This window comes from Genypterus blacodes, unplaced genomic scaffold (genome assembly GCF_046128005.1).
Source record: "Genypterus blacodes isolate CSIRO-AG114 ecotype Tasmania unplaced genomic scaffold, CSIRO-AGI_Gbla_v1 ptg000048l_1, whole genome shotgun sequence".
Taxonomy (NCBI): domain Eukaryota; kingdom Metazoa; phylum Chordata; class Actinopteri; order Ophidiiformes; family Ophidiidae; genus Genypterus; species Genypterus blacodes.
Genome location: NW_027466861.1, coordinates 2,390,001 through 2,403,754, shown reverse-complemented (window position 1 = coordinate 2,403,754; position 13,754 = coordinate 2,390,001). Strand labels below are relative to the sequence as shown.

Genomic DNA, 13,754 nt, shown 5'->3' with positions numbered 1-13,754 from the left:
TCCTAGATTAAAGGTTAAAGGTTAAAGTGTTTATGGGAAAACACACTGAAATCGAATTGACGGGTTTGTATCAAGAAAAAGGGGGGAAAAGGATGATTTGAAATTAATAGATAAAATTGTGCAAGTGTAGAAGAGTAGAGGTGTGTGTGTGTGTCTGTGTGTAAGAGAGAGAGAGAGCGGGAGAGTGCGAATGAGCGAGCAAGCGACAGAGAGAGAGAGAGTGTGAGAGAGCGAGCGAGCGAGCGAGAGAGAGAGAGAGAGAGAAGTTTCATTCGGCTGTCAGGTCGTTGAGTAGCGGCAGACGCGGTGCCATGTCGGTGTGTGTGCGCGGCGCTGCACCGGGATCTGCGCTCTCACCGGGACTGAAACATCCAAACTCACACCTTCGACATGGCTGATTTAGGAGCAAACAAGACGGCGGCGGCGGCGGTGTCTGGCTGGAAAGCTGCGCCGGGGAGCAGCGGAGCCAGAGAGCCGGAGACGCGCCGGGGAGCAGAGCCGGTGTCGAACGGAAGCTGCGGCGCGTCGTCGGATGCCGCGAAGAAGAAGCTCCAGCGGGAACCCAGCTGCGGCTCCCCGACGTCGGAGAAGCCTGGCCGGGATCCGTGCCAGGCTTCGATCCCTCGACGCAGCAGTCTGATTAAGGTAGGCCGAGAACAACATCACACGTACAGACACACACACACATACACACACGGCGGCACATTTGCCTGCTGGCTCTAGTAGAAACTTTGGAATCAAGAAAAAAATGCACGTAAACTGTAACAGGTGAGCGATCCAGCATATAATACAGCTTGTGGTGAGTCAGGAGAATGGAACAGATGAGAGAAAGAGAGAAAAGCTCATTAAAAACACCAGTGAGTAACATAACAAGCACCTTCAGGAACATTAACCTGACGACATGGAGCATAAAGAGACTCTAAAAGTCTCTGCACAGCCACAAAGAAGACATGAAAGAAGCATTAGTGACCCTTTTTTACGGATCTTTACTGTATGGATGACACACACACACACAAACACACACACTGCTGGGTGGAGATAATGAAAGATAAGTAACAGTAACAAGATAATAAGGTGTGAAAGTCGTCAGCCTTCTCTCTGCTGCGAGCACAAGTCATCATTATTATTACACTGTGTTCAGCCATGTGTCACTGAGGCATGAGGGTCCACCCTGTGTGTGTGTGTGTGTGTAGGTGAGAAGGTTTCACTTCCAGCCAAACACAATACATCAGGCGCTGTGGTGAATTTACACTCCATCAGCCAGAGAGGAGGCACTGATAAATGAAATTAGCTGCCCGAGTCGTTGCTTGAGATGACAAATCGCCCTGCTGGCCGCTCGTCCTTTACCATCAACCCCCCCCGCCCCCCCCCACCTCCCCCCCGCCACTCCGTCTGACCGATCCTGTCGCTTTCACCTCCCTCAGATCACACTGAGCCCAAACACCCAGCAGGGCCCTTAAACACAGACGTCACACACAATCACAGCTGGGGTTTGATTAGAATCCATTTATCAATAAAAGCAAATGCAGGATCAATAACCTCTGCTCAATCAGCCTACGCCCTAATATGGTTTTGGGCCCCCCGAAGGCATGTGGGAGGTTTTTTTGACAGTATATCATCGCCGGAGCTCTATGCCTGTAAAGACATGATTGTGTGAACGTGGCCGTGGCATCTGATTGGCCCGCACGCCGCAAGACAGGAAGCAGGCCGGTTGGCTAATTTCCTCCGCTCGCTCGCTCGCTGCGTGTTGCAATATTGCCATTTCAGTTACAAACCATTGATGATGACATATTACTCTCCCTTTTCACTGCAACATAGGCAACAATGAACCTCAGGTCAACTTGCAAAGCACCGTCGTCTAAGGTTGAAGTGAGACGCAAACATGTGACGGTCTGGCATCATGGATCAGCATCTTATAGAAACAGCACAGGGTTCATACCAAATGTGCTCTCCCTGAACATGATTATGGGCGTAGTATCCCTTTAAATCCTTCCCGGCGGTTCTCTGCTGAGGCCTTTAACGGCTCCAGAACCTCACATCCCCGTCTGGGCTTCAAAGAGCAGCGTGACGGAAACGCCAGGCCAGGAATCTGCATTCACCGGCGCGTCCCAATGATGAAGTGCGACTAGGAGTAGAGCTCAGAGGGGGAAACCTGCTGGTGTGGAAGCTGAACCCCTTGAAAGTGGTTTTGAGATGGACTCATCCTGAAGAGCGAGCCATCATCAATCCACCTGTCTGCTCCGCTGCAGCCCGGGCTAAAGTCCGGATCGCACACAATAGGAGTATCCTGTGGATGGTATGTAAGGCAGACAAACAGGAAGCACCACATTCCAGACCGGTTTAACACCAGTCAGGAGGTTTGGGTCCTGTGTGTGCGTGTGTGTTGGGTGTGTGTGTGTTGGGTGTGTGTGTGTGTGTGTGTGTATGTGTGTGTGTGCTTCTGCAGATGTAAGGCGAGGACCTCTAATTGCATTTCGTCAGTATGTGCATCAGGCCGTCCGAGGTCCAACTTGGCTCTTAATGTGCACAGGCCGAGGTGATGTGTGTGTGTGTGCGTGTGTGTGCAGATAATCATCACATACTCGGAAACACACACACACACAGAGCCACACACAGGCTTACCCTCTGGTAAAACACAACCCTGGCACCACAAATCCTCGCTCTCCGGCTGTCTCATTACAGCTCACACCAAAAGGCTCAATAACAGAGACTTGTAAATACACTGAGCATGTGACTGTGTGTGTGTGTGTGTGTGTGTGTACGGACCTGTGCACACACTCTAGGCCTGTTTGTGCAGTTGTGTTAGGTACATCTGTACAATTGAATGAATTGTGCAACACAGCGGCCCTGTAGTAAAGCTTATATTTGGGGATTTTGTGTAATTTGTGGTGTTTTTGTATAGAACCGCACTACAACGATGCGTTTCTAATGGTTTGTGCATCCAAAATCCCGCCTTAAACTTAAGCAAATCCCTCATTAACACATCGAACCAGTTTCTCTGTGTATTTGTATATGTGTCCCTATTTAACCGCGTCGGCATGCTTGTGTGTATTTTGGAGCCGGCTTTGTCGTCTTTGTGTGTCTCTGAGAATGAGGGATTAGCCAGAAGCCCGGGGAGACGCCTGGGGACACAAAGAAAATGTAACACGCACACCGCACACTTGCAGAGAGACACGCTTATGGTGGCGTGGAGGCGTTTATCGGCGGGTCGATAACCTGCGTCGATTGTGGCCGTTTGTTGGCGTTTGTCAGAATTCGTCCCTGTTGTCAAGCCTGCTGTAACCGAGACACGTAAACCCCGACTCAGGGCGCTTTGATCTCTGCAGGTTCTCGCCTCAACTGAGGGGAAACGGCGGTCCCCCTATTTAGCGGAATTCAGTATAAACCGGAAATGCATCTGTGACGTTTGTGTGGGAAACCACGCTTTGACTTTTAACTTGTTTCATTGTGTGTGTGTGTGTGTGCATAAATGGAAAGTGGACTTCAAAGGTTTGAATGTTTGAGTGACTTTCTGTTGAAACCCTTCCCATGTGCTGAGCTTCTGACGGAATCACACGACCGCACGGCACTTCCTGTATCTTATTCAATGCTAATTTCCTGTTTGCTCTCGTTGACACATATCAAAAAGCCAACTCGACACACACACACACACACACACACACACACACACACACACAGATGGCTCAGAATGTTTTCACAGGAGGAGATTTTGACTTGTCATGGCATGAGGCGTTCTGGTGTAATTAACAGCAGCAGCTCTGGCTCCGTTCCATTTAGGCGTGTCAAGAATCGCTAATGCTAGTGGGTCAACATCGGGTACGTTCCAAACCTCTGAGTCGTTGCCTCACTTGTGTCTCTTCGAATGATGAAAGGATGGAAAATACCAAAACGAAGGCCGCACACCTGGTAGCGGCTGCGACTGCTCTAGAGTCGCGTTTGACTCAGGATGTGGGTTTTGAACCGTTGTTCAAAACCCACTGTTGACAACCGACGCTGATGACGATCACAGAAAGCAACGACTCTAAATGATTCTGTCTTCTTCTGATGGTACTGTACTTAACGAAACAGGGACAAAACCACAAGGGGGTGCTACCTCAGCTGTCAGTCATGTTCTCGGTGTGTGTGTGTGTGTGTGTGTGGGGGGGGGGCAGAGAGGAAGATGGAGGAAAGTGGAGGAAGGTCGACGGTGTCATTGAGATTTTCCGCCCACTCTACCGTCTGACAGACTGCTGCTCTAACCGCTAATGAGCATGAAGCATAGTTATTGTTGCCATGGTTACCTCTGAAGGTCCGTGTATACAGCACTATATTGGAGAGTTGCCAGCCAGCAACAAGAATGTCTCCCTTTGTTTACTTTGATTTGAGTGACTTTATCATTTATTTGTGTCGTTTACAATCTTTAGCATTTCTAACGGGAGAGCCTGAATAAAACATTTATACGTTTGTAGCGTTATAGTTATTCTTATGTAGCCTCGATTTACAACGATACAAACCAAGAAAGTAATACAACGTTTCAGCGTGGAATGCAGGTCGTAAATGTCCTTGGAGACGCACCGCCCGCAGGCTGCAGACGGTATTACACGCCACAACTCAGCTCACAATTACAACATGAATTGATTACTTTTAGACGTTTTAATGGTCAAATTTTTTTTTTTAATTGCATAAATCATCTGGGGTCTCTTCCTCCCCGGTGGGTTGTGAGCTCAGGGTCAGCGGCACCAGAATAAACTGAACCATCGATCATCTGTCATCTTCTTTCTGATATACAAGGCCACAGGCAGAGGCAGAGCTCCTCATCCATCCATCTCTCTCTCTCTCTCTCTCTCTCTCTCTCTCCCACTGATTTTCCATCCATCTTAATAAGTGGATCAAAGAAGACACTTGTTAATGAGCCACATCTTCATTCTGCTCACTCTTGAGGTGATCATGTGACATGCATGCATGGTAAGATGGCTAATAAAGACACAAGCCGGCGCCGGAGCTAGAGCCCCGTGTCTGTGTGTGTGTGCGCGTGTGTGTGACCGTCCACACAAAGTCAGACATTTATCAGACAAATGGCTCCTTTATTTATTTCCCTCCGTCCTTCCTCTGGCTTGTTTTTCTCAGTTTTGTTTATCCGTTCCCTCCACTAAACTTTCAACTCGCTCTGATGCGTCTTCCTGTCATCCTCCATGTCCCTCTCAATCTCTCTCTCTGGTAAATGCGTCTAATCTGCTCTGCAACACACCCGGCTCTCATCTCTCTCTCTCTCTCTCATCTCTCTCCCTCATTCCCTCGCTCTCTCCCTTTTTCTCTCTCATTCCCTCTCCCTCTCTCTGCCCCATCTGTCAGGCAGTCAGTCTAGATGTTCACCCCCTCTCGTAATCTCACACTAACGCCTCATCATTCACGTGTCCATTCTTTTTATATATCGCTGCTTGGTGGAAAAAAAGGTCCACTTTATTTTCCGACACCTGCACGCGCTGAATAATGATCCTGGCTGCATAGTGTTTTGGAAAATGTAAGTCATAAAACAAGGGGTTTGGAATGGGTCTCTATGGCAACCAGACTAGTTAAATCACAAAAGGCTTCACAAACCTTCATTCAAGCATATTAAAGTATCAAATGGCCAGAATTGAAAATCGGACCACTTAGATTCCAACAGGTTCCACCTGTGCTTTCTTTCTTTCTTTCTTTCAATCATTCCTTCCTTCCTTCCTTCCTTCAAGGATTAAAAAAAAAAGTAATGAACAGATTTTCACAGAGCTCAGAGGGTGGAGGGCGATGCATGGTGCAGGAAAGCTTTGATGTTGCTCTGGATGCAGGACCACATCCAGGAAATGCCTTTTTCTTTTTCCAATCTAATTTAATTTAAGTAATATGAGTTTAATTGATTCCGTATTTGTATCAATTCTCCACAAAACACTATTTAAAATACAAAGCACTAATCACCTGCCTTTGTTAAAGTCCTTTCGCATTATTAGTTTTGCTGGTTCTGCCTTGGCGGAGGTATGCCCGCAAAAACGAAAGCCCTTCTGAGTTTCCTAGTGCGACGCAACAGGAAGCTCCCTTTGACTGGCTGACTGACAGCCCGCTTCCTGTTTTGCAGCGCTGTGGCGGTTTTGAAGAAGTCCTCGGCACAAATCGAGCCTTCGCGACAGGAGAACTGAGGCCTATTGCCCGAGTAACAGGCTGCTTTATCAGCGGACAGAGGCTGTAGATGTGTTGTTGCCTGTGTGTGTGTGTTTTGTTCAGGCGTTTGTTTATATGCGACTTTGCATGTGACCTTTACTTTTATCTGCCGGAATAATTCATGCATTGATGTCAGCTTTATGTGTGTGTGTGTGTGTGTGTGTGTGTGTGTGTGTGTGTGTGTGTGTGTGTGTGTGTGTGTGTGTTTCAACTGTCCCCCGCCTCCTCCGTCTCTTAGGTATTGGCTAACAGAGGTGATGTATAGCCTTCGCGCCTCACTTGGGATAATTGAAACTCAACTGTTGACTGAGCCACATAGAGTCCTGCTGTCGCTCCAGGCTCACACTGGAGGAGCTCTATTAGTTTGTATCCATTGCTTCAGGATAATTTGCGTCCATCGCCCGGGCATCAATCAGAGATGACATGGTCGAGCAGTACGAGTCCGACATCTGAGGAGACCGTGTTATTTATGTGGAGAGCCTTAAACTGGGTAAACGGTGGCAGGCGAGCACAGTGAGCGGTGCTGATACAGCCACAGAGGGACCATTACTGCTAATGTCACACACACAGGAAGAGATATAGATTGTGTGCAGCATTAATCTTCCACGTCTGTCATTGCAGTGCATGAAAGGAGAGAGAGAGAGCGTGGATAGGGTGTTGGCTGTGTCGATGTGTGTGTGTGTGTGTGTGCGTGTGTTGAGGGGGGGGGGTAAACTCGGTGGGCTTTGGCTCTGTGCCTCATTCTGGGTCACTGTGTTTCCCAAGAGCTTTGAAAAATAAACACGGGGGAAATTTGTCGCCCCTTTCATAATAAAAGCAAGAGCAGGCCTTTGCTTTTTTTGTAATTCCTCTCCATCCGTGCCGTGAAGATGCATGACTTTGTTCCCGCCCCGGGGTGGAGGTGTACGACGCTGCGGGGAGGTTTTTTACTGCCGTCCCTGCCAATAAAATCAATTAGCTCAATGACACGTCTGTGTTTTATTTTGTTAATGGATGGCTGGCTCCCTGGCGTCCTCTCTTCTCTTGAAAGGGGATAGAAACACGAGTCAGGGCTCGTCTGTATTCTCTGCATGCAGGTGGCGGGGCTGGACGGGCAGCAGGAGATCTTTCAGCAGCAGCAGCTTAAGGCAACTGGCTATGCTGTTTTTAGTGGAATTCACTTCTCCTCCGAGTAGACTCTTCAGTTCTGAGCCCGTAGGTTTGTTGAAACGTTGAGCACGCAAATGAAGGCAATAAATAATATAAAATATAAATGTTTACTCTAGATTATGTCAGAGTAAATTGATTTATTCAGTATCGAGACCTCAACATGCATTTTGTCAATGGGAGGACTTGCCCCAAACAACTGTGACAGACAGACAGACAGACAGACAGACAGTGAGTGAGTGAGTGAGTGAGAGTGAGGGAGAGAGAGAGAGAGAGAGAGAGAGAGAGAGAGAGAGAGACCAACCTGAGAATAGCCTTTCGTAGTTTAGCCCCGCCCACCTCGCAGCTGAAGCCACTTGCCACTTAACGAGCCACACAGGTGTCCTGCCAAAAGATCAGGGAGATTAATAATGAATACAGATTAAAACCAATGGGGCATCACACAACCATTACGCAACACATCATATACACATGAACATACTTACTTACGTTCTATACTTGATTTCTTTTTACGCTTTTAACAAAAACAAACAAATCTGGAACTGATTTAACTGAAAGGAAAAAAATTATATTATCTGCATCGTAACTTTGAGCACAACAATAAGCATTTGTTATGATATATGATGCGTTCAGGGGCCACTGTCTACTTCTTTCTTCAAATATCCCGATTTTATTCTCGCACCATAGCAGCCCCGATACTGAACTGAGGCTGTATGAGTGTGTATGTGGGCGTTTGGATCAACCGCAATTGCATTATCATCTTATCCTTCCTTAGATTAGCTTCAATTAAGTCTTTGATTGGATTGCGTAGGGGCTCTGATATAACTGTAATTCAGTAAGTTCCCCCACATATGCATGCTGTTATCTGCCTGTGCGAGGCTCTCTCTCTCTGACTGACGTCTGAACGATCATTAAATCAGACGGATGAGCTCAGATAAACTGATTGAGGAGGGCAGAATTAGAACGCTGCCGCCCGCCGCCCGCCGCCTGCCGCCTCTGTCCGCTCAGGTATGATTAATGATGTCATGGTGAATGGCAAGGGCAGACGAAGGCTTTCAGCTTGGTATCAGGAAAAACAATAACAGATTGAGAGGAAGAGGTGGAGGCTTTATCTCCCAGACTAAATAATCTGTCTTTATGTAGGGTTACATAATCTGATAGGCTTTTTAATCCTGAGTCATCTCCTCTGAACTGTGTGTCACAAACATACAGAAGTAATCACCTAATGCAAGAAGCTCTCTGACTGTCTTGTTCCGATTACATCTTCCTCCTTTCTTTATCTGAATCATCCTTACGTCCTCCTCCTCCTCCTCCCTCATCAGGATGGGTCACGTACCGGACGGGACAGAAAGAAGACGGTGTCCTTCAGCAGCAGCCTGTCGGAGAAGAAGATCAGCAGTGCGGCCGATTGTATTCACTCCATGGTGGGTAGGACATCGGCCTCACAAATATGAAACATTCACACACAGAGCTCATGGATGGCGGCATCATCATCATCATCATCATCATCATCATCATCATACCTTTGGTTTCTAGGTGGAGGGTTGTGATTTGAGGAAGGTGCGGCCCAACACCCGCGTGTACCAGCGCTACTACATGCTGGATGCCGGCCTCCAGGCTCTGTGCTGGGAGCCGTCCAAGAAGGAGTCAGACAAGGCCCGGATCTCCCTCACGTCCATGCGAGAGGTCGGCACCCACAGAAGAAATATTATCAAACCCTGCAGATATGAACGCAGCACAGAACAGCTGACTGGGTTTTGTTGTTGTATTTTGTCATAGGTGCGGACAGGTCGCAACACGGAAACCTTCCGGACCAGCGGAGTTTACGATCAGATCTCAGAGGACTGTGCGTTCTCCATCATCTATGGAGAGGTGTATGAGAGCCTGGACTTGGTGGCCAACTCTGCAGAAGTGGCGAATATTTGGGTGACGGGCCTAAGGTATGACAGTATGAACAGGAGCAGCATTCAACTGTTAACATTCTAATATATTACACAATTCTCTCTAACGTGCCTGTGAGATCTTGTGCATGTAGGGTTTCGCTTTCAACATACAATATCAAATCATTATTCCCCAATGATTATAGATATTGAGATGATCCCAGCATCTTAAATCCATAGATTCAGGGGGACACGGTTTGTAAGCCGTCCCTCATGTCTGCACAGAGCAGCAGTGCTTGCAGGGAGGGCGAGTAGAAGTGGATCACTGTGTGTTTTTGGTTATTAAAGCTTTGCAAAGGTTTCAAAAAAAGGCTTCTAAAATGAAACTGTAGAAGTGAAACATGTGCATGAGTAACTGATGGCAGTGTGTTCATGTTTGGTGGTTTTGTAAGGTTTTATGTTTGCTGAGCTTGCTGTCTTTTTGCTTTTTCTCTGGTTTGTTTGTACATTTCGGATTATTTGTACTTGCATCAGCTAAAAAGATCTGATTCTACAGCTGCAGTCGTGAAAGTAAAAAAACCATGGGAAGGAAATGCAAAAGTGCAGGATGAAGCTGGCATATAAGGTCTTGCATCAGCTTTGCCCACTCTTGTGTGCTGTGCCTGCAGGTATGTGATGCAGTATGGGAAACACGCACTGGACATGATCGCTAGCAGCCAGGACAGCCTGAGGCTCAGCTGGCTGGAGTGGCTGTTCTCCTCTGCAGCTGATACGGAAAGACGGGAGGACGTGGAAGACGGCATCGGCTTGCAGTCTGCCGTGAGGTTGATACAGAGTGTAAACCTGGGAGTCAGCGGTGGGAAAGTGGAGCACAGGTTCAAAGAGCTTCAGAGAGGGAGGGAGAGGCCGAGCGGAGCCGAGGCTGCGACGCAAGATGACGGACCTGAACCCAAAGATCACAACAAAAGACCCGTGAGAAGCGATCACGTGACCAAGCAAGAGTTTATAGAGGTCTTCCATGACTTTTGTACCCGTCCGGAGATCTACTTTCTGCTGGTGCAGTTCTCCAGCAACAAGGAGTTCCTGGACACCAAAGACTTAATGAGGTTCCTCGAGGCTGAGCAGGGAATGGCTCAGGTGGGTAAATGCACAAATCTGTACACGGGTGCTTTTTGTCTTATCCCAGTTTCTCGTCTCCCTCACCTCTTGCTCCATCTTTGTCTTTACCAGGTGAGCGAGGACACCAGCCTGAAGCTCATCCAGGCGCACGAGCCGTCTGCAGAGGGCCGTCAGCAGGGATACCTGTCACTGGACGGCTTCACCAGCTACCTCACTTCCGCAGAGTGCCACCTGTTTGACAGGGAGCACGACGCCGTGTGCCAAGACATGTCCCAGCCTCTGTCTCACTACTACATCAACTCCTCCCACAACACCTACCTCATCGAGGACCAGTTCAAAGGCCCCTCAGACATCTCCGGCTACATCCGTGCACTGAAGATGGGATGTCGTTGCGTGGAGCTGGACGTTTGGGACGGTCCGGATGAGGAGCCGGTGGTCTGTACGGGACACACCTTGTCCCCGCCCCTGGCCCTCAGTTGCGTGTTGGAAGCAATCGGAAAGTTTGCATTTGTAGCGTCTGCGTATCCTTTAATTCTGTGTGTGGAGAACCACTGTTCACTTCCACAGCAGAAAGCGCTGTCGCAGCATCTTGTGAGAATACTAGGGGAGAGGTTACACACAACCCCACCCGAGGAAGGGGAGTCATACCTGCCATCGCCACATGCCCTCAGGGCTAAGATCCTGCTAAAGGGGAAGAAGCTGGGGCTGGATTCAGAAGAGGAGGAGGAGGAGGGGGAGGAGGGGGAGGTAAGTGAGGAGGACGAAGGGTCAGAAATGTGTCAAAGGATGAAAGGAGGTAATGGCATTGGAGCGGCAGGACCAGGTGGATCCTCGCAGTCCAATCCTCCTTCTCCCAAACGGTTCCTGCTCTTAAAGGAGCTCTCTGACCTGGTGACTCTCTGTACCTCCGTCCGCTTCACTGATTTTCCAACATCATCTAAGAGCCAAAAACCTTGGGAATTATGCTCCTTTCACGAGGACCTGGCTGTGCAGCTGGCCGGGGAGAAGCCGGGCAAGTTCGTCAACCACAACAAGCACTTCCTGTCACGGGTATACCCCAACCCTATGCGCATGGACTCCAGCAACATGAACCCTCAGGACCTGTGGAAGTGCGGCTGCCAGATTGTGTCCATGAATTTTCAGACCGCGGGCCTGATGATGGACCTAAACACAGCCTGGTTTCGGCAGAACGGGAGCTGCGGCTACATTCTGCGGCCTGCCATCATGCGGCAGGAGGTGTCTTACTTCAGTGCCGACACCAGAGACACGGTGCCTGGTGTGTCTCCTCAGCTGCTGCATGTAAAGGTGCGGTAAGATATATTGATCGAATCGCAATACATATTAATTCTAAGGAAGTATCGCAATACTGAATCGGCAGCCGATAAATTCCTCCCTCCCTGCAGGTGATCAGTGGCCAGAACCTTCCCAAACCGAGGGGCTCCGCGGCCAAAGGAGATGTGGTGGACCCCTACGTGTATGTGGAGATCCACGGCATCCCGGCCGACTGCACAGAGCGCCGCACACGGACTGTGACCCAGAACGGCGACAACCCCATCTTCGACGAGAGCTTCGAGTTTCAGATCAACCTGGCGGAGCTGGCCATGGTCCGCTTCGTGGTGCTGGATGATGATTTCATCGGGGACGACTTCATAGGTCAGTGTCAGAGGTCAGCGGGTGTCATACTGAGGAATAGAGCAATACTGAGAGTGTATTATGTGTCCTATCGCCCCCTACAGGTCAGTACACCATCCCTCTGGAGTGCCTTCAACCAGGCTACAGATACGTCCCCCTGCAGTGTCTGACAGGAGAGGACCTTCCCCACTCCAGGCTGTTCGTCCACGTCGCCCTCACCAACCGGCGAGGAGGGGGAAAGCCTCATAAAAGGGGTCTGTCGGTACGGAAGGCTCGGAAGGGGAGAGACTACACGGCCCTGAGGGACCTGGGAGTCCGAGCGGTGGATGAGGTGTTCAAGGCGGCCGCCCCTCTGCTGAGAGAAGCCACAGATCTGAGGGAGAACATGCAGGTGAGGGGGACGGTTAAAGCCATATGCAGATGATTCCATAAAATGAATCTGTGGTAGCATTCGTGAGATATTGGGTAATCTTCGTAAAACGTACCGCTTTGGAGCTATGTGTCTATGGAAATGTAAATATGTCCCCAGTTGCCTCAGAAAGGAGAAATATTAGTCAAATAAAACAGATTTTACAAGCCGTTATCCTTCAAGTCATTATAGCATAATACAGCTCTACTCTACAGAATCCCTAAGATGCATTTAGATTTGAATGCCATGTAGAGAAATGCATCCAGGCACGCCTTATGCACACTGAGTGATAACAGCAATCTTCTAAATCACTGTGCGAGGTGGTTTGGTAAACTTTCAATCATAGAGTGTGTGTCAAATTGCTGTAGTATCACTTTAAGGGGGTAATTACTGCTGAAACTGGAAAAACTGAAGACTAAATGATGAAGACTACACTTGCAGCAGCGGTTAATAGCTGAGCTCACAAGTTTCAGTAACAGAAGCAGCCATTTGGTGTGTGTGTGTGTGTGTATTTGACTCACTTGGGGTCAATACAACCGCAATTACGTGAAGGAACGTCTGCAAATGTATTTCCTTTCCATGTTCTCACACTAGACCTCAGTAGCAGTGTTCAGGGAGCTGTGTGGGGTGTCGGCGGTGGCCAACCTCATGCAGTGCGTGTTGGCTCTGGGGTCGAGACTGTCGGGGCCGGACGGGACGCCCTTACTGCTGTTTGAGCTCCAGGATATCTACCCCAACCTGGAGCCTCAGGGACCCCTGCCCGACGTCCTGCGCCGGGTTGTCTCCACCTATGAAACGGTGAGGAAGGAAGAGAGTTGATGGTGTATTACGTTTTCGCCTCAGTTTGTGTCTATGTATTAGCAAGATTACACAAAAGGTTACTGACAGAATTTCATGAAATGAGGTTCAAAGGTGGCGAGCGTGCCGAGAAACATTTTAGTAGATCTTGAAGAAGATCTGGGTCACAGTTTTAAAGTTATTACATTTTTTATACATTATTTCACGACCATAGACGACCAGTCACACTGCTTGTCCTGCGCCACTGTTAAGTTACCACTAGATGGAGGCAGAGACTAAGGATGATACAGCAATTCAACCGCATGTTTCCCACCAAAATGAACTGACAATTCTCAAACAAGTTACTTAATCTGGTTTAATTTTGGTAACATGGGCTGAAAATAAATCTCGTGGACTTCAGTCAGTCGCTGTGAATCACTTTGTTTGTGCTCAGCTGGTGTTAAAACCGCGAAGGAAGCAACTCTCTCTCTATTCTCACACCTTCTGCTTTCTGTTTTCCCGTTCTATCGCCGTCTCTTAGTCTCTTGTTTGGCCGACGATGGCGGCGGGAGGATGCAGCGGTCGCCTCCCTCGCTATGCTAAAATTACATCACGCCTTC

The 13,754-nt window shown here is 48.7% G+C and overlaps 1 protein-coding gene across 1 annotated transcript in view; it reads left to right on the top strand.

Annotated features, from left to right (window-relative positions):
- Positions 1–227: 227 nt before the first annotated feature.
- LOC143000410 (inactive phospholipase C-like protein 2) overlaps positions 228–13,754 on the top strand; it is an 18,420-nt gene continuing 4,893 nt past the window's right edge. The window contains exons 1-9 of the mRNA XM_076149719.1: positions 228–645; positions 8,640–8,741; positions 8,854–9,003; positions 9,097–9,257; positions 9,866–10,334; positions 10,428–11,621; positions 11,720–11,969; positions 12,053–12,339; positions 12,952–13,155. Of these exons, the coding sequence (XP_076005834.1) occupies positions 391–645; positions 8,640–8,741; positions 8,854–9,003; positions 9,097–9,257; positions 9,866–10,334; positions 10,428–11,621; positions 11,720–11,969; positions 12,053–12,339; positions 12,952–13,155 (3,072 nt within the window). The 5' untranslated portion in view covers positions 228–390. The remainder of the gene's footprint in view (positions 646–8,639; positions 8,742–8,853; positions 9,004–9,096; positions 9,258–9,865; positions 10,335–10,427; positions 11,622–11,719; positions 11,970–12,052; positions 12,340–12,951; positions 13,156–13,754) is intronic.